At 50.2% G+C, this 24,688-nt stretch overlaps 2 protein-coding genes across 3 annotated transcripts; one reads left to right on the forward strand and one right to left on the reverse strand.

The window, feature by feature from the left end:
• Positions 1-38: 38 nt before the first annotated feature.
• Positions 39-11,423, forward strand: MTRFR (mitochondrial translation release factor in rescue). Its single transcript, XM_019734009.2, has 3 exons — positions 39-193; positions 8,474-8,777; positions 10,812-11,423. Exons 2-3 carry the CDS (start codon positions 8,496-8,498, stop codon positions 11,052-11,054), a joined length of 525 nt encoding a protein of 174 aa, XP_019589568.2. The 5' UTR covers positions 39-193; positions 8,474-8,495; the 3' UTR covers positions 11,055-11,423.
• A 1,338-nt stretch (positions 11,424-12,761) lies between these two features.
• On the reverse strand, positions 12,762-22,283 carry CDK2AP1 (cyclin dependent kinase 2 associated protein 1). Of its 2 annotated transcripts, none has more exons than XM_074321092.1 (4): positions 21,934-22,283; positions 17,403-17,500; positions 15,672-15,798; positions 12,762-13,568 (listed from the first exon to the last, which is right to left on the reverse strand). In XM_074321092.1, exons 1-4 carry the CDS (start codon positions 22,202-22,204, stop codon positions 13,501-13,503), a joined length of 564 nt encoding a protein of 187 aa, XP_074177193.1. In that variant the 5' UTR covers positions 22,205-22,283; the 3' UTR covers positions 12,762-13,500. The 2 variants fall into 2 exon arrangements, with proteins under 2 accessions (XP_074177193.1, XP_019589569.1); XM_019734010.2 differs by lacking the exon at positions 21,934-22,283 and adding an exon at positions 18,461-18,485.
• Between the last annotated feature and the right edge of the window lie 2,405 nt (positions 22,284-24,688).

The following is a 24,688-nucleotide window of genomic DNA, read 5'->3' on the forward strand; positions in this document are numbered from 1 at the left end:
ATCAGCTGTTACGCGGGAAAGAGGCCTCAGCTTCTCGCATGCGCAGTTGGTAAGAATGAGCCTCCGGCGTGACAGGGAAACCACGACTGGAGTACGGCGCGTGCGCAGAGTCGGGATTGCGATTGCGATCCCTCTTCTGCGGTGGTTCTGGTTCCCCCAGAACTTTGGGGGTGGAGAGTAAACCTGGGGCCAGGTAAGTGTCCGCGGAGAAGCCAGGCACCCACACTTTTGCCCACGATTGTCTGGGCTCTGGAGAGAGGATTGGGAGCCCGGAAGCCTTGAGTTTCCCGGTTTACGACCGTGAGTCGCTCAACCAGTTGACCCGACGCCCTGCTCTGCTGACTGTGAAGCCGGTCCGAATACCTGAGCTGTTTTCCCTGGATATGGTTTACCCTAGGCTGCTGGGGTTCGGTCCTGGGTCTCTTCAAGGACTGGGGGGAGGGGAGGAAAGCCCACCGCCCTGGAAAAACAATTCCACCGAGGCCCGAGAACAAATAGAACGATCTTCATTTACTTGTTCAGCAGAGCCTTCTGGCGCCCTTAGCGCGCAGCAGGGCTGTTTTAGGGCTGGCACATAGTAGGTGTCAGCATTGCTCTTTCCACATCTTTCGAAGGACCACAAAGATACCGCGTCCTTCCTGTGAGCCCCCAGCCCATCTCCTTCGCACTGTTCCGCTCCCATTCTTCGGACTAGTTAACCTTCTCCAGCGCTTACATTTCCCTGCAAGTGTCCTGAGCCCCACAATCAAGGGACTTGGCCTATCACTTAGATGGGCCTGAGAACCTAGGACGCAAGAGATGTATTTGCCCTTGGAATGATAAATATGCCAGGAGGCATCCCATTGCATCTAAGCCTCCTAAGAACACCTAACAATTATGTTTCAACAGTAAAAAAATTCCATCTCTATCCAAAATCTATCAGTGTATGGGAAGATGTCAAACTTAAATAAATTGAACCCACCCACCCCAAATTATGTTAATCCACCAGTGGACCACCAGTGGATATTATGCTCATGCAATACCTAAGTGAAATCAAATTATTTTTTAAATACATAGCCGTTTTCAGTGAACATATTTCAAACCTACCCAAAAAAACCCCAGCAGTTTTATTACTAGTTTCAGTTGATCACAAAATCTGTTATTTGAGACAATGCAGAATCTTGCACTCACAGAAGCTTGAGAAGTGTGAATTGCTGAGACAGCTCCAGGAAAAGAGATGTGTTTTCTTACAAGAAAAATATTAACCCCAAAAGCTATTAATACTAGTGATTAGTTCCTAACCATGCAAGAGACAACAAATGATTGCTTTGGCTACAAAATCAGATGAACTCTGTTCAGTTTGAGAGTGTATGTTTTGTTTTGTTTTTGTTGTTAACAATGTGATTTTAGGTAGCTTTTTTAAAATCTATTAATGTCTTAATAAGCCACCATGCTCAGGAGCTATATTGTGAGTAACCCAGTTATTTTGTTAACCAACTGATGAAGTGAAATGTTTTGCTAAGGTTGTTCATGCCATATGTATTAGGTTAAGCTCTTCCATGGTGTCTTAATTTAAAAAATTCAGAGTGGAAATTGCCTTTGACTAATTGGGCTAGAAAAGAAATGCCTTTTTCAAAGCTTTATAAACAGCTAAAAAGGTAGTTTTTAAAGTCCGTGGAAATTATTTATGAATATAGAAAACAGATTTAGAAAGCTTCAGAAATTCCAGTAAATGTATTAAGTATAATAATTGTTCATCCATTCTAACCCTCCATACTGGAGATTTTGCAGTACTTATATGCAAGCTTATACCACTATTTTATGGCGTTATGAGGATATGATTATCACATAAGTTTATTATAACATCAAATTGCTCCAGTATCTCTTTTGTCTTGAAGCCTTCAAATTGACAGCTTTATAGCAAAGATCTTCCACACTGATTGGTATAAAATAAGGCTATTCTGTAATCCTGGCCAGATGCTAATGGCTTGAGAAATTTAGTGCCTGTTCACCGGGGTGTTACTTTGTGTCACTGATTTTTATATACAAATAGTTTGTCATTGGAGGGGGCAATTCTCCACAGCAAAAGATAAGGAACGCTATTTTAAATCTCTTCCATTAAACGTGGAAGGAAATGATCAGGTATACATTTAAATGTGAATTTTTTTTCATCTTTTCTGCCCTTCAGGAATTGTTTTACTATATTAGAAAACTCCTAGAGATCTCTGTTTAAACCAGGACTTGCTTCGATGAAGGTGGTTTTCTCTTTCCATTGAACCTGCTGGGAAGTCAAGCTGTATTCTTTTTTTGAGTGGGGGAAAACATTGGGGAACTGTGTGTTTTTACAGGACCCATCAACTCGAAGTCAAGTCGTTTTCAATCTAGTTGTGGAGGGCACAGCTCACTGGCCCATGTCGGGATCGAACCGGCGACCTTGGTGTTATGAGCGCTATGCTCTAACCCACTGAGCCAACTGCCACCCCTCAAGCTGTAATCTTGGCATCATAATTTTCTCCTTGGCACCTGCTTCCCTAGACCACAATTATGACCTCACCAAACAACATGTCTTTGGTAATTTCATGGTTTCCAAGTACTTCTTAAATGGGACCACACTAAGGAAAACAATTAGCAGGGCACTGTTCTAGAAGCCTTTTCACTATGCGCTCCAAAACCAAAATCCATGAAACAATCAGCTTGCAGACTGGGTTTGTGGGGTCAGACCACACTTTACGTGGTGCATCAGAGTTCTTTTTTTTTTAAATTTTTTAATTAAAGTTTGTTGGGGTGACAATTGTTAGTAAAGTTACAAAGATTTCAGGTGTACAATTCTGTATTACATCATCTATATATCACATTGTGTGCTCACCACCCAGTCAGTTCTCTTTCCATCACCATATATTGGACCCGCTTTACCCTAATCTACCACCCCTGTCGATCCCCCAGGTCAGAGTTTTTGAACTTCAGTTTAGGGATCCAAAGTGCTAATTGCATTTGTGGCAACATGGACAATTTTTTTCTCACCCTAGGTGGTATTATCTCCATTTTATAGATGAGGAAAAGTGGCCAGAGTTGCACAGAAAGTAAATCATGGAGTTGAGACATTGACGCAGCTCACCCTGACCTCAAAGCAATGTGGCCTTTCAAGGACAAAAAAATGAGAGGAAGAGTCAAGAAGAGAAAGTTGAGGAAAATGAGTTGACATTTTAAAGAGCTGAGGAAAGAACAGGCCTGGAGATACTATGAAAGGTAAAGAAACAAGCTGTAGAAAGGATAAATTTAGTTTAAAAAATGGACTGCCTAATGTTCTCCCAAGATAAGTCCTCCCGAAATAATCCCCATGGTATACATTGCTTCTTGTATCAAACACGATAATGTCATTGTAAGTGCTCTGAAAACATTTAAGCCCTAAACAAATACAAGGCATCATCATTATGATTATAGAGGCTTTGAGACTTTTAGAAGATGTAGAGTGTTATTATTGCTGCTTTTTTATGTGTTTCTGTCTTATTTTAATAGTGTAGGTGATAAATTATAATAAAGTTCCTGTTAGGCGCCATAAATAGAAGACAATCCCGGTGACGCAGACAAATAGGACCTTCTCTGTGGATTCAAGTTTTCTGTTTTAAAAATCTGAATGGGATGTTGGTATCGTATGAATTGAAAGCTGTTGTCTTTATCGGCTTCATTAGTTGTCTCCTGAACTGGGGAGCCGTGAGCCTATTCAATTTAGACCTGACCCAGAGTACTCTCCTCATCTTCTTGTTCCCCAAAAGCAAAGATAACAGCTCTGCGTTTCCTGCTCAATCTATTATGCTTATCTTATTTGAGAAATACTTCTCTGTAAACACTTACTGTTAAGGGAGAAAGGTGCTTTATCTTCAGCATAAGCCCCAAGCCTAGAGAGGACACAGTGTTTCAATCCTGAGCCGCAGTGCCAGTGGGTCCATTTTGGGGGTGTTCCAGGCCTCCTGAGGACTTCAGGCAACTAGAATGGGAATGAGCTAGATGTGAAAGGTAGAGAAAGGCTGCTTCATTTTAACTCCCATTTTGCAGGGAGCACCAAAACACCCTTTGGAAGCAAGTTATTATTAAGCATGTCTCAGAAAATCACTCTCACTTAGCTTCTGGTGCCATCAGCTGGCCATTTTGTCTTTTTAAAGCTGCAGCGTTCAAGCTCACTGTGTTTGATTCTTCACCATTGATTAGGTCATTGTTTTGTGGCCTGTCGTTTTACCTCATTATTCCTAACAAGCTCCCAAGTGGGTGCTGCTCTGTGGCCCACACTCTGAGTAGCAAGATTCTAGAGTTACGTCCTCCAATGTGGTGGCCACTACCTAGCACGCGAGGCTGGTCCAGACCAACATCCACTGTGAGCGTGAATACACCCCATACTTTGAAGACTTCATATTTTAAAAATAATGAGAATATCAATAATTTTTATATTGATTACGTGTTGAAACAATATTTTAGATATTAGTTCATGTGACTACTAGAAAATCTAGGATTTCACATGTGGCTCACGTTATATTTGGAATAGAAGCCAACATTTTTGGTATTCTTTTTTCAGGTGCCCCCCCCCCCCTTTCTCAAGCCCCTTGATTACCATTTCACCTCTGTTAACTCAGATCAATATTCATTTAATTCTTTTTTCTAAATATTCCCCTTCCCCATCCATTACTCTCAGTCTCCATCTTTGACATCATGACCCCTGGGCTGTCATCCAGCCGTCGGATTGCTAAGAGCCAGGATTCAGGCAGCACCCTGGCTCAGGGCCCTTAGCTGTGACCCTCAAAGTGTGGTTCCTAGACCAGCAGCAGCACCTTCACCTGGGGGCTGTTAGAAATGCAGTCTCAGGCCCTACCCCAGACATAATGCACCAGTAGCTACCCAACAAGATCCCCAGGAAAGTTTAAGCAGTGAGAACTTGGAACGGTCATCTTTCCCAAAGCTCCCCATTTCCATTCATCTCCACATCCGTTCCTTTGGTTATTTCTGATGATGTTTCCACAAGGTTGATATACCATTGAAAGTTGTGGCTAAGAGAAACTAGTACTCGCCCTAAAAGAGCTAAACAGTGAATTTTAGGCCAATGCCATCCAGAAGGTGAGTCCAGGAATTGCAATCTTATGCTTTCCTGAAAAGATTCAGATATCCTTTCTCTCTCTCAGGGACACGAAAGGAAAGGCATTACCACCCTTCCCACTCCAGAGCATTAGAACTGTCGGTGGCACAAGCCTGACCTCACCGTATCTGGTTTAAACCAGTGACTGTTGGCTCCAGTCAAAGTTATGTTCCAGAGCCCAACGTGCCATCTGTGCAGCTAGACGTCCATCTTCATTTGAGCTGATTTTGAAAGCCAGGGGGCAATGTGTGCCCACTGGATCCAGGTCCCCACAATAGGCACTCCAGGTGACTTGGGGACATAGGAAAGTTTGAGAACCACTGCTCTGAGGCCGGTTACCCATTTCCGGCTCTGGCCGGTATCACACTCATGGACGCCTTAATTTCTTTTATGCTGCAGACTCCCGGGGCTCCCCGAGGCCCATGCTTGGCCTGGCTGTAGTAGATGCTGAAAATATCATTGAGCAGGTGGAACGTTGCCTTTTGTAAAGGCCTGACACCTGTCATCTCTAACTTGACCAAGTGGGAAGGGCTTCGGACAATGAGAGGTTTTAACGCAAACTGCAGTCAGCTTCAGTGCAGAAGCATCATCATGAAAGGAAAAGCAGAGCTGACGGGAAGTCAGGGTAGAGAGCCAGCCCTGAATTGAAGCTCATGCTCCCAGAAAGGAATTAGAGCAAAGCTTGTCATGGCTGCTGGTTTCCCCTTACTCACACTCCTTGTTACCATTTTTTCCTTCTTTTTTAATGTCATGATGAGCCCTAATTTGAGCTGCTTTTATTGTTCCCCGAAGACTTTGGGTGGCTCTGTGGGTAGCACAAAAACCGAAATCCAATCCGTATTCTTCTCTGGGCTTTGGGGAAGTGGAACCATGGGTGTGTTTGTCATTTTTAACTGTCATTGGAGTAGAGCCAAAGCTCCAGGAGATACTAAAAGTATTTAGAATCGTCCAATTGGCTGTTGGAATTAGCTGTTACACAAAGCAGCCAGTCAGTAACCGAACACTGGGGACCTTCTTGAACTCCAGCTGGGTGGGAGACCTTCCAGTGTGTGTGTCAGTTCTGAACTAGGACAGAAAGGTAGAGATTGGAAACAGTGGGCCGATGACAAAGCAGCTGATAAAAGCACCCTCCTCCGCCCTTTGTCTGGGGGTTTCGCCTCGTCTCAGACTTGCTTCCTCTCTTTGTCACTGTGCTATATCCCAGGGCTGTCCTGCCTGGTCGATTTACTACCCAGCGGAAGAGAAACCCCAAGAGAGGCCCTGGGCTCCATAATGAATTGAATTCAGGGACTAGACACTGTCTTATACACAAAGGAATTTTGTTCTGTGGATCGAAAGCAGAAATAAGGGAAGGGACATCCTGGACATCTGAATGAGACCTGGACTTGGTCTCCTTTGGAGCCATTCATAAGGGAGTGGGCTCTGTTGTAGCGATTTCAGGGCAAGTGCCTGGGTTTATCATTTATCTTTTTTTTCCTGATGCTTCTGAAATATTTCACACACAATCAACAAAACCAATTTTTAAAGTACAATTTTCATGGACACGCTGCTTCAAAATAGATCCAGTCACAGCCAGGGAGCACTTTACACCCCTTCATTGTCACCCACTGAGACCGACAGAGCATACTGACCATCAGACTCTTCATAAAGAAGTGAGTTTAGACCATATTGTCAGTCACAGACTCGAAAGCTAGCAGAAAACTAGCATGGGTGTGAGGCCTGAAAAGTATATTTGTTTTCCATAGAAATGAAGACTATTGTCATTCTAAAAATGACCAGTATCAACTCAGTGCCAGCTGTACTGATTATGATTACTAAGGTAGACGTAGATTTAAAATAGCAGAGAATGCACATATTGACAAACAGCAAGGCCTGATGACACGCATTTGCATCAAGCTTCCTCCATGCTTCTCTAGAGAGCGCTGTGGGCTCAGCAGGTGTAGCAGTCAAAATGGACTGTGGGCAAAAGGTACATGAGCTGAGACAACGCCTGGGGAAATAATATGGTGGGTATTCACTTACTTTTGGCTTATTTAGACTCCAGCCCTATGTTAGAGACCAGCTGCCTAGGAACTAGAATTTAGTGTTTCCAATGGTTAAAGCTACTTAGAGCTGCCGTCGGAAGCACGTTAAAAAGAGCAGCATCTGTTTTACCCTAGATCAAGAAGCATAAAAAAGATCCCAGTCTGTTGAGATCTTGCTTCCTGGCGTATCCTGTTTGACTCAAATTTTTATAAAAATACGAAAAAAAATAAGGGGCACATTCGTAGTTCCCATAACCCACTGGGTGATGGGATTTTGTTAAAAACCAGTCTCGTGCCTTCCAAGGTACCAACAAAGCCCTTTCCGGAATGCTTTTAACTCAGATCTTTAAGCCTGTGCGGGATGGGTGGAGAAGGGCTTATTCACCCATTTTGCAGATGAGAAAACCGGCCCATGTTGAGTCGCCTCTGTTTGCATGGGGAGCAGGGAGACCTTTGAAAGCAGGTAGCACCTGTCAGGTCCTTCTGCCTTCCTCCCCTTAAAGGAAGCAAAGGCCTGTGGGGTTCGCCATGTCCTCACAGCTGTTACTCTCCATACTGTTCATTTGTCAACTAAGACGTCTCGAGTAGTTATGTAAATCTTACTGTTAAATACCGCTTTCTTTGTGACGGTCTCTTGGAGTAGAGTGTGAGCTCGAAGACAGAGTCTCGCTCTTCTTCACCTCGTATCACTCACTATACCTCGCATGCTTTTTTAAACCTAACGGGCACCTTAATAAGAATCTGTTGGTTTGGTGGTTCTGACGACGCGTTCCAGTTGGATCACGATACTGGCAGCGTGTCTGAGGGAACAGATGTTCCTATTCAAACCCATGAAACTGGAAACACTAAAAAACAACAATTATGACATTGATTGATAGTGATATTTACTGTGTCAGACCGTTTAAGCTCAGCTATGAAATAGACGATTGTGTACTGTGGTCTTTGCATTTTGATTTCAAAGATTCGCAAACGTTTAAGTGGTGTCCCTGGACTCAGATCCTAATTCCTGCGGGCTGTACTATTTAATATTCCTTTATCAGATTGCAGCCCTGTTCTTTTGCATTTCACACTCAAAACCTCTCCTTCCTGAGAAAACAGCACCTCTGGGTGCTTTGAAGATATTTTTGGTCTGTTATAAGAAAATATTTATCAGCTGGCAGGACACGTGCTGCTAAGAACACAGCTGATGCCAGGCTGGAGAGGCCCAATAATGTCTTCACTAACTTCCTCAATGCCCGCCTGCCTCATACGAGTGCTCATCGGCTGGCATGGTTTCTGAAGGCCATCTTAGAACTGAAGTTAACAGAGCAAGTGCGTGCCCCTGACAGGCTGTCTGTGTCTCACCCAGGTCCTGAACACGCGGGTCCTCCATGAGTGCCTCGGGATTCCTCCGTTTTCCTGCACCACTGACCAGGAGGTGCATGGTGCCATGGGGCCTCCGGCTCAGGGAGATGCCAGCCTTGTTATCTCCAGGAACAGCAGTCACCCCGGCCCAGATGGCAGGCAGGAAGGACCGCCCTGCTCTGCTTTCCCTGGATGAGAGTGAACTTGAAGAGCAGTTTGTGAAAGGACATGGTCCAGGGGGCCAGGCCACCAACAAAACCAGCAACTGCGTGGTGCTGAAGCACATCCCGTCAGGCCTCGTGGTCAAGGTAGAGGACGAAGCCTGTGGGGGGGCGGGGGGGAGGGGCACCCTGGATTGCCAGTTTGAAGTGGCTTGTATGGCCACGGGAGGTTTCTCTGGAGGGCACTGCATATTTCGTCCCCTGCCCTGAGACATTCCTCCTGCCAGGATCCTCTGAGCCAGGCTTGCTGCCCCTCTTGAGTGTGGTGGGCAGGATGGCTGTGGCACTGCCGTGGGCGCCCAGGCCACGAGCAGCGAACAGGCCTGCAGTGTCTGCCAGCATCCTCAGCCCGTCATGACCCGGCTGACGGACCAGGACGGTCACAGCATGTGTGTCCCCCCATACCCTCTTGGGTAAATGTCAGGGCCACCTACCCTTCTGAGCGTGAGAATGGAGGCAAACCATTTCCACCCTAGAAGAAAGTGCACCGACGCCTGGAGGAGTCTTCCTTCTTTGTATCAAAACCAATCTGATGGGAGGACACCAGCTTTCTGCACATCCTGAACCTCTAGCAAAGGGCTAAGTGCTCTCTCCTGTTTCCCGGGCTGGTGGTAGTGGGCCCTGCCTCTGCAGTGGGGCTGTCGGTCCATTCTGTGTCGCCGGAGGGCCCAAAAGGCGGCCCAAGCCTTGCAGGACAGTAGAGAACAGAGAGCAAAGGCAGGTTTGTCGCACCAGCGATAATTGTGTCACGTCTACGTGTGGCCAGCACTGACCCGAGCAGCTTCGCACGCGCTACCTCAGTCCCCACAAGCCCATACTTGTTCTCGTCACCACGACACAGGGAAGGAATGTGAGGCAGAGGCTGAAACTTGCCTGAGGCCCGATGGCAGTGGAGCCAACCTAGACCAAACCCAAAGCCTGTGTTCCCCGTTTTCCACCGCCAGCTTTCTGAGCCAAGAGCATATCGCTTCAAGCCTCAATCTCTCCTTTTCCTCCTTGGTAAAAAGTGTCACTCGTGAGCAACAGATAAATCCTGAAACCTGACCTAATTTTTGTTTAGCCTGTTTTACATAACTTATTCCAAATTTGCTTTTACAAGGTGTGATCAAAAACCACAGTGAATGTGTAAATTTTTAAAAATTTACAATAAGACACATTGCCATTGATCCCCCTCAAAATGTTCCCCCTCGCTTCGAACACACGTATCCCATCGTTCTTGCCACTTTCTGAAGCAGCTCTGAAAGTCCTCTTACGTGAGTGTCTTTAGTTGCGCTGTCATGGCTGCCTCCATGTCCTGAATCATTTTGACTTTGGGGGAGAGTCAGAAGTTTCACGGTGCCAGATGCAGTGAATAAGGTGGATGAGGACACACCTTGTAATGTTTTTATTTGACAGAAATTGATGTACCAGAAGTGATGTGTGACACAGCATTGTCATGCTGCAGGATGACACAAAGACACTCACAAAAGAGGACTTCCAGAACTGCTTCAGAAAGTAGCAAGAACCATGGGATAAGTGTTCAAAGCGAGGGAGAGCATTTTGAGGGGGATTAATGGCAGTGCATCTTTCACTGTGATCCATTTTTTGTTTATTGAAACATTCACCATGTTTTGATCACACATCGTAGTACTGTTCTTTCACCCTGACTTCACAGAATTTCTCTTTTATCAACGTGCTTTGCAAGGCACTCGCCACAATACTAAGGTATTACACTGTGGTTGACGAGTAATAGAGGCTGTTTTCCTCCTACAGACAAGTTTATGTGCAGAGTGCTTGTTCCCTGGCCATGATTTTGACATACCTACCGGCTGATGTTTTCCAAGTTAGGGTGTTTTCCAACGGTAGGAGGCTACCGTTGCTCCTAAACAAAACAACACTCCTAATTATAAATAATCACATATGAAAGCCACATAATACAGCTGGGGCGTAGGGCAGGACGGAGGCCGAGCAGAGGCAGGAACGGTTACGGCCTTGCTTCTGTCACTGACTCGCTGGGATTCTTGACAAGTGGCTTAGCCTCTCGGGCCCATCGCATCTGGAAAGTGACTAGGTTGAGTTGAATGACTCCTGAGGTCCTGTCCAGAACATTTTGTGGTTTTCACATTATAAAATCTCTTACAGTGCCATCAGACAAGATCCGTGGATCAAAACAGAAAGCTAGCTCGGAAAATCCTACAAGAGAAAGTGGACGTTTTCTACAACGGTGAAAACAGTCTTGTTTACAAAGACAAGCGAGAGGCAGAGAAGAAAAAGCAAGAAAGGAAGAAAAGAGCAAAGGAAACCCTAGAAAAAAAGAAACGACTGAAAGAACTCTGGGAATCAAGTAAAAGTGTCCAGGGAGAAAGAAGCGCAGACTCTGACTGAAAGAATGCCAGATGCTTTCAAGTAGCGGTGGTGCGTCCCATCACTAGCGTCATTAGAGATTTTTGACAGATTTAAGAGACATGAACTTTTTTAAATGGCAGAATAAACTGTAGTGACTAGAGGCGCACACTTTGAGAGTAAATCTGAGAGAAACAAGTCACTACGGTCAAGGGACAGTGGCTGGAGGGGGGACAGAGGTTGTCACTGTGAAGTGGTACTTGGAGGGGTGTCTCTGGGGTGGCTGACAGTTCTAGTTCTTGACTTGGGCAGTAGTTAGAAGGACGTTGCCTTATTTCTTTAAGCTGTACATTTGTGTGATTGTATCTTATTATCAAAGGTTAGAAATAAAAATATTTTTTGGAAAAAGTATTAGTAAGGTCCCTTTTTATGGAGAACTGTAGAAGAGACAAACAGTAATCGCATTTAGTGTCACTGTGTCATCTGCTGGGAGGTCGCTGCTCAGTGATAGTTAGAGGTCAGTCAGCTTAATGTCAGGTTAAGAGAATAAAAGCAAAACAAGATGGCAAAGATTTACAAGTTAGTGAGTTATTTACCCCATTAGCTTATTAGACTATGTGACCAAATCACCTCTCAGACATGGAACTACACGGAACTTCCCTGTAGGTTGATTTACAGGTAGGTTTATAAGAGATGAGTTTCCAGAAACCTGATTGGTTCCTGAATTTGCTCGGTACCATCACTCAAGCTGGATTTGACCGTATAGTTGTTTGGGCTTTTTTAAGGCAAGGGGTAATGGCCTGGCTTGTTAGAACACATGTGGCGTCCACACATAAAACCAGTAGGGAAGAAAGCCATGAGGTGAGCAGGCCACTGTCACAGACGGGGCATGCCTCGTTTCCGCAGTGAAGACCAGACCATTCAGCAGGCCAGACTGCACGCCCAGCGCATGCATCCAAATAAATGTACCTGTAAGGCAGCCAGTGACAGCTCTTCTCACCTTGGATTGACCTGGTTTGGAAGCTCAAGTGCTCTACGCAAGGCTGTCTAGACCTCTGGTGGCAGTGAGCAGAGCCCGTCCCCATTCCAAACTCCGTTCAGAAGGCAGCCAGGTAAAGTACCTGGAATAGTACATAAGAAACCAGTAAGAGTGGGAAAGCTGCAGACAGACAGGAGGGAAAGGCTTTGATTTGTCTCCATTCTTGTACCTTTTTGAATTTCCTGTCATGTGCGTGACAGAGACACAAACAAGCCCACTCTCTAGAAGCCATTTCCACGGCCTTCAACCTGTCATGGCTGGGACTGCCTCATGCCGTGAAACTGACCCCACCCCTCCACCAAAGCGAACAAATCCTCATCCCATGGGGAGCCGTGCCTAAGGCATATGGTCAAAATCACCTCACAAGCCCTTTGGAAGAAACCACCGGACTCAACACACCCAGCGTAACCTGGTGTTTAGCTCGGCATCAGAGCTGGTAATTCTGGTGAGCGCCAGACGACGTCAGTGGCCGCACTGTATTGGTTTTCTGGGGTGCACTTGTCTGCTACCGTTGAAATGCACCACAATGCAACTTCTGACCAGCAAACACACACTTTCCCCAGCACGTTGTGCTAATGACATCACCACAGAATGTTTCAGGGTCAGGTGGGAAAAGACCAACCAACCTTGGTTAGGTCTCCCCCCCAACTCCCCGAGGAGCTGTGTGTTAAAATACCACTTGATTCAAGGAACCCACATCTTAATACAAATTGTTAATGAAAATAAGCTTTATTACATCAAGTAATAAATACATACAAAGATGCAAACAGTGTTAGTCATTTTCTTCCAGATGTTTGGATCAACTTACAGGAAAGGCAGAACTGAAATCTACATACAGTCTTAGGAAAAGTTTCAAGGGTCCTTGTTAGGTTTGGTAAGTTGCTCTTTCTTCTGTATTTATAACTTGTGCATTTTTTAAATTGACTTCAGAGCACTAATAGTCATGCAAATACTTAAGCAAAAAAGAAGTTACATGAAGCAGAATCTATACTGTCTGGCAAACGGGGACCGGCTACTAAGTATAAAGCGTGCTGTCAGTAGGCACTAAAAACAAACCCTCAGAGCTGTATTAGCTCATGAAAAATGAAAACAAAGAACAGTTTGAGTAACATAAATGTATTCAAAAGAGAAAGGCTGGAATCTTGGAGGCAAACCGCAGTTTGCTGTGAGATAGGTAACTTTTACATGCATCTTTTGAATCAATGCTTGAAAAAGCAAAACAAAAAAACCCTGGGTAGTTCCTGACTATTTAAAATGTAAGTCCTAATCAGCTGCAAAATGTCTTCTCAATCTTAGACTGTAGGTTCAGAGCCTAAATGAATCATGGGAGGGGCACGGAAGGAGAAACCAAACTGTTACCATTTTGAAAACAAGTTTCATCTGAACGGGAGAGGAGAGGTGAGCTGTAACTTCTTGGAAGATGGAAAACTTCCCACACTAACACGGCAGCTAGGACCTGGCATTTCGTTCCGTCTCAGCCAAGCACTCCCGAACCAGTCCTCTAGCGTGGATGATGCCTGGAAAAGGAGAAACAGAGGCTGGGGACCATCTGGCTGCACCCGTTCCAGAAGAGGAAGAGGGTCTCTTCACAGCCAGCCAGAAAAGCCTCATACTGGAAAGGGAACTCGGGACCAGCGTCCAAACCACTAAGGCATCCAAGTGGTCCGAAGGCACTAACACCCCATCACACCTCTCAAAGCCCTTCCCCGCCAGCTAGATCGCTTCAGGTCTCCCTAAAGACTTCCTCCTGCACTCAAGGTGACAGCCATTAAGCTCTCTTCATGACATGCCTCTCTATAGTAACTGTATTACCACCTACATGACAGGAGTATGTTTCTCTCTAAGCCTGACCCACTTTGGAGATTCCACGCTTTCAAATCATTATTTTTCTCTGGCTTCTTCTAAATTCTAAAAGGGGCTTGACAATGTCAAGTAGCCTGCATCTGTCAGGGTGTAAGACGTCGACGGCTCACTCTTATCAACCTTGGTCCACTGTCACCTGCCTCCCCAGGGTACCTGAGCCGTCTTCTGCCGTTACTTTCCCCATCTTTTCTCTCTGGTTTCTACTGACCTTCATGAAACACTGCTCTCATTTTACTAGACACCAAGAATCTATTCCTTCTAAGAGATGACTCCCAGAGGGCGATGGGAATGACAACCCCAAGTCACGTAGGCATCCACACCTCACAAATCTTATCAGAACTTCTGAAGACTTTCTGTAAAGGGCCAGACAGCAAATACTTTTGGCCTTGTGGGCCATACAGTCACAATCACGACTACTCAACTCTGCCGTTGTATCATGAAAGCAGCCACAGACGTTATGTAAGCAACAGGTGTGGCCATATTCCAACAGATCTTTATGGACACTGAAGTTTCAATTCCACATCATTTCCATGTGTCAAAAGATCATGTTTTTTTTTTTCCACTGTTAAAAACTACAAAAACCACCCAGCTCATCGGCTGTAGTTTGCTGATCTACAGACAAGGCACCTGACTCCCTTGCACCCTGTGTGACGTCAACATGGCTGGCGTGGGCTCGGCTGTCAGTCAGGGTGACTGTGAGACCAGCTGTTCACCCAGGATTTCCATTCAGGTAACCAGCACGCCAGTCACCAGGACTCCTTGCTTCCTCTGACTCCAAACAGCAGCCTGGATGGTGGTGATGCCCACCTGACCCCGGGGTGGGGTCAGGGTTACCCTCCCTCCACAGCCCCCCCAGCCCTCTTGGGTGCCAGCCTCTAACTGCCAGGCCCCCTTCCCCACGCCCATGCCTGACCCAGCTTTACAACTGGTCTTCACAAGGGTTTCCTAAACACCAGGAAAGCCACTGCTTTTAGGAGTCTGTCCCCAGCCAGCCTTGCCTCTCAGTGAGGAGTCACAGCCTTTACAGCAGCCTCCCTTCATGCCTCGGATTTAAATCCAAAGAATGTCCTCTTCTTTTTCTCCAAAGTGGCCTCTCCAACCCTTTCAAGAACCCCCAAATCCCTCCTGAAATGAAATTCACACATAGGCCACTGTGCTGAACCGCCACCTTCTAAACCAGAAATCCCCTTCTCCCTTCCCCTTTTACGTCACGAGGTAGCAAACCATCTCACTTCCTTCTGAAATCAGCTGGCCAGGCACATCCTCACGTGAGTCACTTTTTTTCTGTGACATCCTCCTCCCATCAGCCCTCCCTCTTCAATCATGAAAGAACTTCAAAGCATTCTCGCTCACCAGCCCAGGGCCTGGGACAGACCCACACCCCCTTGGGCAACAGGAGTGGGGCAGGCATGGGGCAGAGCTCCAAAGATTCCTTTTTAAAGCAGGTGGACTCTCCTGGCAGCACACGGGCAGGCGGGCAAGGCTCACAGGCTGGGGCTGCGCTGCTCAGAGGCGCCATGTGAAGAACAGCAGTCGCCAGCCCCTCCCCGTCAGATGCTAAGTCACATCCCACAGAGCCACTCACCCCTGCCCGACACCTCCACAGCCACTGTGACTGGGGAACAAAACGGGAGCCCCTGAGGCACAGGGACTCTCCCCTCCCCCGCCCTCCAATGACCTCCGCAGAAAATCTTTCACAGTAGTGCTAGACCAGAGCTTTGGGGTCCCCAGCACCCGTCGGGAGTCTGGGGACTCACCTCGTTTTAGTCTCTCCATCGCACTCTTGCTCCCCGCGTAGGTGGGTCTGATCTCTTTCCCCAGCTCTTCGATGATGGCCAGCAGCTCGGCGTATTTGCTCTGGGGCACCTGGCTGTTCCCAGTTCCCTAGAATCAGAAACGTGTTCAGATGGACTGAGCACCAACCTGACTCCAATGCCATGGTCCGGACCCCACCACATGCCGGTGGCAGCAAGGGCAGGGCAGTGGCTCAGAGCTGTTGGCTCCACTGGGGCCAGGAGCGTCCCCTCTGAGGAACAAGGAGAGAGCAGGGAGGTGGGCCTCTACTGTCCTCATTCACTCAAAGAAACCACCCAGCAGTGTCCAGAAAGCTCTTTCATCTCGAATGGCTTATCTCCACAAGGAAGGCTTTGCCGAGAAGTTCCTAGGACCTGGATGGCTTATAAGTGTCAGCCAGGGGCTGAGGGTCCAGAGCCAGTGGACGAGACAGACGCCACACCTGGGGTCAGCAGGACTACAAAAGTCACCAAAGACCATCCGATGGAGCCCAGAACATGTTTAAATTCACCCATCCTCCCCCACCGGCAGGACCCACCCCACAGAAACCCTTTTTCTCCAGACCCCACAACAGCTCCAAGCAAGCGCTCAGATAGCGAGGCTGGGTTCCCCATGGCGCTGTGGGCCCAGGCGGCCTGCTCGGGTCTCTCCTTCTCCGTCCCCCTTCGTCCCCCTCCCCCCTCAACTGCACCAGGGCGACCCTTTCCCGCCACAAGGCCCTCGCCTGCTCCTTCCTCCTTCTCTGCCGCCGCTGCTTCTTGGCCTCGGGGTCCTTCCTCCTCCCCGGGTCCAGCTCCTGGGCAACATGCCGGCGCCTCCTCGTGGCCCCGCGGCCCTCCTCCTGCTGTCCCCGCCACTGCGGCGTGGCCAGGGCACTGTGCTCCCTCTCCAGGCTGCGCCTCAGCCTGTCCTCCCGCCACCACCGCTTCTTCAGGCGGTCCCACTCCCGCTTCTCCTCCTGGGACAGGACGGCCTGGCGGGGCATGGCCTGGGAGCGGCCACCTCATTCCCAGGGACAGCCTCCATGGTGACCTCAGAATGTGGCCGAGTTCCGGCCATGGGCAGGAATCTTGCAGCTGGCGACCGCGGGCACTGAGGGCTGGTCCCTCCACAGGCAGCGTTTCCCTGGCAGGTGCAGCTGCAGCTGCAGCTGTGGTTTCCTTCACTGATGCTCCTACCACCCCGTGCCCCCCACTTGACGGTGAGGAGACCGAGTCTCAGCAAGGTTGCCAAGTGGGGGTCAGTCTCCTAAGTGCTGGGGCCACCAGCTCCTGATGAAACACATCTGCAGGCCATCAGGCTATGGGCCCGTCCCCCTCTTTGCTGGGGCCACGACCTTGTGGGGTGGGAGTGGGAGCCGCGTGAAGGGCAGGCCCTCCTTCCCCAGGAATCAGGGACACATCGGGTGGTGGCCCCAACAGGAACTGTGGCTCTCGGGGCCCCACCCCACCATCCCATCACTCAGGGTTCCCCCATACTCCTTGCCACCCCTCTGTTCTGATGCCTCTGCCTTGAACATGAGCCCAGCCAGGACCTTGGCTTGAGGAAGCTCAGATGACTGCTTCTCCAGTCCATCGTGTCTACTCCTTGGTCTCTCCCACCGACTCCCCCTCCCGGAGGGTGGGGAGCACGTCCCCTCAGAGCTCAGGCCACCCCCAGAACTCTCCTGCCGTGCATCACCCCTTCTGTCATACCTGGGTATAGCCGAGAGATGGTGGCCCATAATCGCTCAGCAGCTGCCGGTACTGTGAGGACGTGGCCATGCTGGTGGAGGGCGGGTGGACGCTCCCGGCTGGGGGACAGGAGACGAGAATCAGACATCGCGTAGCTTTGACCAGTTGTACCCAAGGCAAGGACTCTGGGTCCTGCCACAGTCCCCCTGCCCACAACCCATGCCATCAACAATGGTCTTTGGTCTCTGCAGGTCAGAGAGCCCTGCCCCTGTCCTCTAGTGTGGCCTTGGCCGACACTCAGCCTCGATGACTGATAGTGAAATGTAGCTAACAGGCCGTTACCCCACACTCACCACCACAGCAGACATGGCTAATCGATCACAGACCTCCTTCCCGTCTGTGCAGTGAGGACTGGTACCAAAGATGAAACAGACTGCTATTCTCTGCCTAATCCTGGCATCCCTTTTCTTTGAGTCCCACTCCCCTGACGTTTATAGCCTAGAGCCACATCACTGCCACAAGAGCCCACCTGCTACTTGGACCACCGGCTGGTCCACACCTGGGCTAGGATTTCCTGTGGGCCCAAACCTCTGCTGGGCTACATGGTGAGGAAGACACAGGGAAGGTCTGGAGATTGGAGACCCAACCGTGGCTGGAAACTGGTGCACTGAACACAAAGTCAGGGAGCTGGAGGATCTCTCGGCCTGTGCGTGTCCTCAGACAAGCCCCTCAACCTCTGAGCTGGTCACTCTCTCCCCAAAAAGGGGACAGGACTCTTGACAATCTGAGTCAATGCCTGGATGGCTCACACCCCAAGAAAGGAGGGGTAAGGCCTCGCTTATGGCCTGTAACACTGGAAGACACTGTCCCTCAGCAGTGCAGGACCACGTGGGGCCAGGGTCCAGCTCAGCATGGAGTCTCCTGAATGGGGGTGTAGGAAGGTCCTCAGCAGGGAATTTTCTAGCTCCATCCAGCTCAGGAGCTGGAAGCATGCAGACCCATAATGGCGTCCGAGTGGCCATTAGCGGGTAAAGGATGTCCTGCAGAATTACAAACAGCGGTAACCATGGAGAATTTACCTAGCCCTCCTGAGCAGCTGCCCGCCTGCCTCCACGCCCGGTCTAGGAGCAGCTCCCCCCGCCTGCCGCCTGCAGAGCCAAACGGTCTCTCTCACACACACAGCGGGCTCTGCAGACTTGGCCCCGGGGAGGGACAGCTGGTGCCAGGCTGGCCAAACCGACCAGCTGCTCATCTAGTGTGGGCAAGGGGAGGGGCGGAGAGGAAGGAAGGTCAGAAGCTCAGGCTGATGGAGCTGGAAGGGGTGCTAGAGAACCCTGGAGCCCCTCACTATAGAGAGAAATAAGACCAGAGAGGGTAGGAGCTGCCCCAGGCCACACAGCACAGAAGAGGCTAACACCCCAACACTATATCCAAGATGTCTTCCGTGGTCGCAGGCCTGCCCTAGATTTACTCACCAGGGCCCAGGTTTAAGCCCAATCAGAAAACATGGATTCTAATACCTCCAAGCTGGTAACTGGGCACATCACTGGGTGACTCTGAGCCTCTAAAGTGGGGAGTCATAATGCACTGTAGAAACGTGCTATTCAGGATGGGGGGTAACTACCACGTTTCGACCTCTGTCCAAGGCAGCCACGGGCATGCAGCGGCCAGAGTACAGGAACTGGGGCAGGGTGCGTGCCTCCAGCTCCCCTCACATCATCCAAAGCCCCGTTCCCAGTGAGTGAGGTCTCAGGTTTTGCAGCCCCAGACCTGAGTTTCAATCCTGACCATTAGAAGTTGTGACACCTGTCTGAAAGGCCAGGATACTAAATATGAGACTGGGGCAGGGGGCATGGATCATCCCACTACACTTCAAAGTGTCTAGAAGATACCAGCTCCCTGGCAGAGATGGGGGTGGCACCTCCCAGGCATTTTCCTGCCTTCCTCCTCCTCTTGCTTGTTTCACTGGGTTGCTGCCTCCCTGGCCTGTCTTCCCTCTTACAGGCAAGGGTCTAGACTAGGAGCTAGTCCAGCTGTGCCATACCCGGCTGTGTGACCTTAGACAAGCCCCTTCCATCTCTGAGCCTCAGTTTCTCCATCTGAGGCAATGGATCCCCACATTGCTCTAGATCCTGTTCTTTCATGGTGCTAGGCTTGGAGGCTAAGGAACAGAGAGGAAGAACAAGAAATTGCCCGGTTTTGGTTGCAGGGGTAACCTAGGTGATGTGGAGGGGACACCAATCCTGTGGCAGTGCCATCCCTTACTCTGTGTTGAGGGGCGGGCAGGTGGCCCTGGAGAGCTGGCAAGGGGCCCCGAGTTATACTAATGCCCACTCCTTCCCACAGACACAGGAAGGGCCAGAGGGTCGTGCTGCACAAGGCCAGGCAGAAAACCAGACTGGGCGTGAGCGCCGTTTCCGAGCCTCGCAGACAATGCACGCAGTGTGCGGGGACCAGGGAGGCCGAGCAGAGGGAGGGACTGGCAGAGGCCAGCAGCTCCTGGGGCCAGGCACAGCTCCCCGCCCCCACACCAGACAAAGAGCGGCCTGGGCCTGGGGAGCTGGCGGCCTTCCCGCCACTTGGGGCGCCTTAAGGGGGGGGGCTCTCTGTCAGGGAGGCGGGGGCTTTGTCTAACTCCGCTGCCGCCGCCACCGCCACCGCCGGCCAGGCCGCGGCTTGGCAACCCGTGCGCAGGAGGCAGGGCTGGAGGGCGTGAGGGATGATGACAAGGAAGCCGGAGGAGCGGCAGCGGAGAGTCCATCTTGGATGCAAATGGCAGGGGGAGATGGGGCTTTCTAAAGGTGTCCACAGGGAAGGGGCGGCCCCCGCCGGAACACCAGAGATCCGGGCACCGCAGCACTCCTGGAATTCACCATAGGAGAGAGAAGAAAACCTGCGCAGAGCTGCCAGCCCGCCCAGAACAGGACTTCAGGGGTCCTGAATGGGTGCCCGTCACTCTGTGACCCCAGTCCCCAAAGGTCCCAGGTTAGGGCCCCTGCCTCAACTATTCCTAGGTCAGGATTGAGAGTTCCCACCTGTCTAGGCTGGTGCAAGACCCTCACCTTTCCCGCCCCAGAAATGAAATGACAGATGAGGGAGGCAGTGAGAAATGCTACCTGAACCACAAAGCCTGTCTCAGTAAGGTTTGCAGACCCCGGAGCAGGTGAGAACATTTGAGAAAATAGTGCTGTTTGCTCTTGGGGATCAGAGCCCACATTTGACCAATTCAACTATCCCCACACTGGTATCCTGAATCTTAACCCTTTCTAATCCCCAAATCTGTATCCAAGAAGTTAAACACTCTCTCTCTCTCTCTGCTGTTTTGGGTCCCTCTTCAGATTTCTGGAGTTAAGGAGGCACCGTTTGGAGATAAGGCCCAAAACTTGCGGCCAACTGCCAGCGTGGCATTTCTGACCTGCAAGGCCAACCCCCCCTTCCCCCCCCTTCTGCCCCCTCCCCCACCACCAACGTGCCTCGCTTTTGGGGAAGTGTTTCCAACCAACTGTCTAAAGGAGAAGGGCCCTGGTGAGGGGACAAAGCCGGTCGTGTCCGAATCCCACAATTTTACCCCCCCCCCCCTCACCCAGTCTCCCTCAGTCCCTAGGGTGAGCCCCTGGGCACAGCCGAAAGCGGCCTGACAACTTCTGGAGGAGTTTCCTGGGACTGCCCGGCTCCAGTCCCAGGGAGGGGAGAGAGCGGCCCCTCCCAACTTCTGCAGGAGGGGGCCTCCTAGGCCCAGACCTGGGGGCTCCGACATGTGGGCCCCGACGGAGAGGTTACACACACACACGCGCACACACACACACACACACACACACACACCCCGCCCTCAGGTACTCAGAAGCCCCCTGTTCTCTCTAACTTCTTCCACTCGCGCACGCCTGAGGGGGACCTCCCCAGTGCCCCATTCTCGGGACCCCTGCTCCCACGTGCCAGGCTTCACCCCCACTGATGACTGAGTCCCGTGCATCGCGGGCGACCCCCGTCCCCGTCGCAGCCGCCCGGCGCCCTCAGGGGCTGCTGCACCTGGCACGCCGCCGTCCCCCGGCCCTGCCTACGCCGGCCTGATTTTGCACACGTGCGCCCCTGCAGCCCGGGCCTGCGCCCCCGCTCCCCACCGGCGCCGGGCCCCGCGCCCCGCTCCCGGCGCGGCCCGGCCGCTCCCGACTCCCGCCGGCAGGGGCCCTCGCCGAGCCGCCCAAAAGCCGGAGGAAAAAGGAGCCGAGGAAAACCTCCCCTGCCCTCGCCCGCCGCGCTCCCCGCGAGTCCTCGGCCGCCGGCGTGGGGGGGACGGCGGCGGCCGCCCGCGCCCGGGGCCCCAGCCCAACCCCGGCCCGAGGCCCGGTGCGGGGCGGGGCGCACCCGCCAACTTTGGCAGCGCGAGCGCCGGAATCATGGCGGCGGCCGCCGCGCTGCCCCGGGCCGGGACCCGGTGCCCGTCGCCCCTGGCCTCGCGGGGCCCCGGGGCCGGGGCCGGGGCCCGGCGTGCGGGCCCCCAACTTGGCAGCACTTGGGGCGCGGCGCGCGCGGCCCGCGGGGCGCACTCACTCACCGGCGTTGAGGGAGGCGGCGGGCATGTGCGCGGTCAAGTTCGGTTTGTAAGACATCCCCCCGAGCGGCGGGGCGCGCGGGGCGCAGCGGGGCCCGGCCCGCGAGGCGACGACGGCGGCGGCGAGGCCGGGCGGCGGCGAGGCGGGCCCGGCGTCCGTGCGCCCGTCCGTGCGCCCGCCGAGCTCCCGCGCACTTTTTGTTGTTGACGGCTCGGGCCGCACCGGCAAATATGGCCGTCCCTCACCCTGACACCGCCGCAGTATATCACCCATACATCGGGCGGGCGCAGGGGCGGCCGCAAACTTTGAGCCGAGCCAGCGGGGCCGGCCCGGGCCGGGAGGGGGCGGCCCGGCGTCAGGGGGCGGCTCCGCCCGCGGCCGCGCCCCGCGCCTCCCCGCGCGCTCGGCGCCCGCAACTTGGCAAAGTTTGGGGGGCTGGGGTCCCGGCGGCGCCTGTGGCCCGCCTGGGTCCCTTTCTTCTGTTTCGTTTTCGGCGCCTGGAGATTTTCTATTTTACCGCTTATTTTTTTTTTTTTTTTTTAATAGCTAGGTAGGATTTCACAATTACTTTTTTCCTCCTTGACTGTGGGGGCAGGGATGGAAAATTACCTGGAGAAAATGGTGGCGAATGGTATTTTTAAGCACGTAGATCCTTCCAGACGCCGAGGTCTGGTTATTCCCCAGAATAAGAACAACCAATTCTTGACATTGATTTCAAATAAATTTCACGTCCCTGTCTGTATTTAGTGGGTTTTAACCCTTTGGGAGCCTGTGAATCCTTTGAGACTGGCAAAACAGAGGAATTTCCCCCTGGAAAATCCACCCTTGCATTTACATAATTTTGCATCGTAACTCATTCAAATATTTAAGAAGCGCCTACTATGTGCCGGGCACTGTTCTAGGCGCTAAGGGTACAAGAATGAACTTGGCAAAGTTTCTCTACTATCCTGGGGTTTAAGGTACAATTTTCGGCCCTCCTTCGACCCCATCCCAGCCTATCCTCAAAGCTGACTGAAACGTAATCAGATGGATTTAGGATTAGACGATTAAGCTTTTGAAGGTACTATTTCTTGGAGTTCTGCTTAGATAGTAAAGCTCGTCAAAACACACAAGATGCCCACCCTTTTCCATCGTGTTTTAATCACAATGGCTTGCAAATTTTTACACTGGTCCCAAACATTCAGACACAAGCACCTAATGAGGAAGGTTCCTCTCAGCCCTAGAGGGAAGGGATGCCCCCCATGTCCCTTCCCTTTGGGATTGAAGGTGCAGGTGACATCCCCTCCCCTGCTTAACCAGCACCCCTTGTGATCAGCTTTAGGCTAGTTCATCCAAGGACACTCAATAAAATTTTATTTCATAAATAAATTGTCACCTTCCCCTACCCTCCCCCCAGGGGCCCAATACTCTAGGGTAGCACTGTCTGATAGAAAGACATTCCAAGCCACAGATGTGATTTTCAATTTTTCCATAGTCACATTTTAGAAAGTAAGGAGAAACTGGTGACATTAATCTTTGGTACATATTTTTTAATATATCCTCCACAATATGTGATGAATATAAAGAAATTTATTTCTTTATATTCAATATGTGATGAATATAAAGAAATTAAGATACTGCACATTACTTTTAGCACATGAAGTCTTCAAAAGCCAGCATGTATTTTACACTCAGCCACCTTTCCAGCGCACGACGGCCACAATAGCGGTTTTCCTATGGGGCAGTGCAGGGTGAGCAGCTACAAGCAGCAGACTCCCAGGGCAGGCCCTAATCCTGGTACCACCACCTATGAGCTGTTCCACTGTACCTCCATGTTCTGGGGGCGAGAATCTAGATCTCAGTGGCCTGCACCAGTCCCGCCTACAAATGTCCTGGGCTCTTTTTCAGTTTTGTTGTGTTTTCACCACCCTTCACTTTTAAGTCCTGATCATCCCTGAAAACATTTTTCCCTCTTGTTTTTAATTGAGATACAATTCACTTAGCATAAAAGTCACCTTTTTCAAGTTTACAGTTTTGTGGTTTTTAATCCATTCAGAGTTATACAACCATCAACACTATCTAATTCTAGAATATTTCTGTCACCCCAAAAAGAAACTCCATACCCCATAGCTGTCACCCCTTTTCCCACTACGCCTAGCTTTAGGCAACCACTACTCTACTTTGTCTCTATGGATGTACCTATTCTGGGCATTTCATATGCATGGAATCATCCGACCTTTATCTTCTTTCATTCAGCATGTTTTCAAGGTTCATCCATGCTGCAACATGTACCCATATATTATTTCTTTATCATTCATGGCTGAATAATATTCCATTGAATGGATAGGCCACAGTTTGTTTATTCATCAGTTGACAGACATTTGTTTTCACTTTTTGGCTGTTATAAATACGGCTTCTATGAACATTTGTGGACAAGTTTTTGTGTGAACATGTTTTCAATTCTTTGGGGTATATACTGGAATGGAATTACCATAACCCTGTTACTATTTTTTTTTTTAATGTTTCACTTTTTAAGGAACTATCAAACTGCTTTGCTTAGTGTATGCACTACTTTCCATTCCCACCAGCAGTGTATGAGGGTTCCAATTTCTCCATATCTTCACCAACACTCCTTTTTACCCCGCTTTCCCGAAAATAAGACCTAGCCGAACAATCAGCTCTAATGCGTCTTTTGGAGCAAAAATTAATATAAGACCTGGTCTTATTTTACTATAAGACCGGGTCTTTAATATAATATAAATATAATATATAATATTA

This window comes from Rhinolophus sinicus, linkage group LG16 (assembly GCF_036562045.2).
Source record: "Rhinolophus sinicus isolate RSC01 linkage group LG16, ASM3656204v1, whole genome shotgun sequence".
Lineage (NCBI taxonomy): Eukaryota > Metazoa > Chordata > Mammalia > Chiroptera > Rhinolophidae > Rhinolophus > Rhinolophus sinicus.

Bases quoted from the DNA above. Each gene is read 5' to 3' on its own strand.
- MTRFR (XM_019734009.2), top strand. From the start codon at position 8,496: ATGAGTGCCTCGGGATTCCTCCGTTTTCCTGCACCACTGACCAGGAGG. The intron at 8,778-10,811 runs GTAGAGGACGAA...AATCTCTTACAG, and splicing joins CGTCAGGCCTCGTGGTCAAG to TGCCATCAGACAAGATCCGT.
- CDK2AP1 (XM_074321092.1), bottom strand. From the start codon at position 22,204: ATGGGTGATATACTGCGGCGGTGTCAGGGTGAGGGACGGCCATATTTG. The intron at 15,799-17,402 runs GTATGACAGAAG...TTCTGATTCTAG, and splicing joins CATCTCTCGGCTATACCCAG to GGAACTGGGAACAGCCAGGT. The intron at 13,569-15,671 runs GTGAGTCCCCAG...CTCCTTTTCCAG, and splicing joins GATGGAGAGACTAAAACGAG to GCATCATCCACGCTAGAGGA.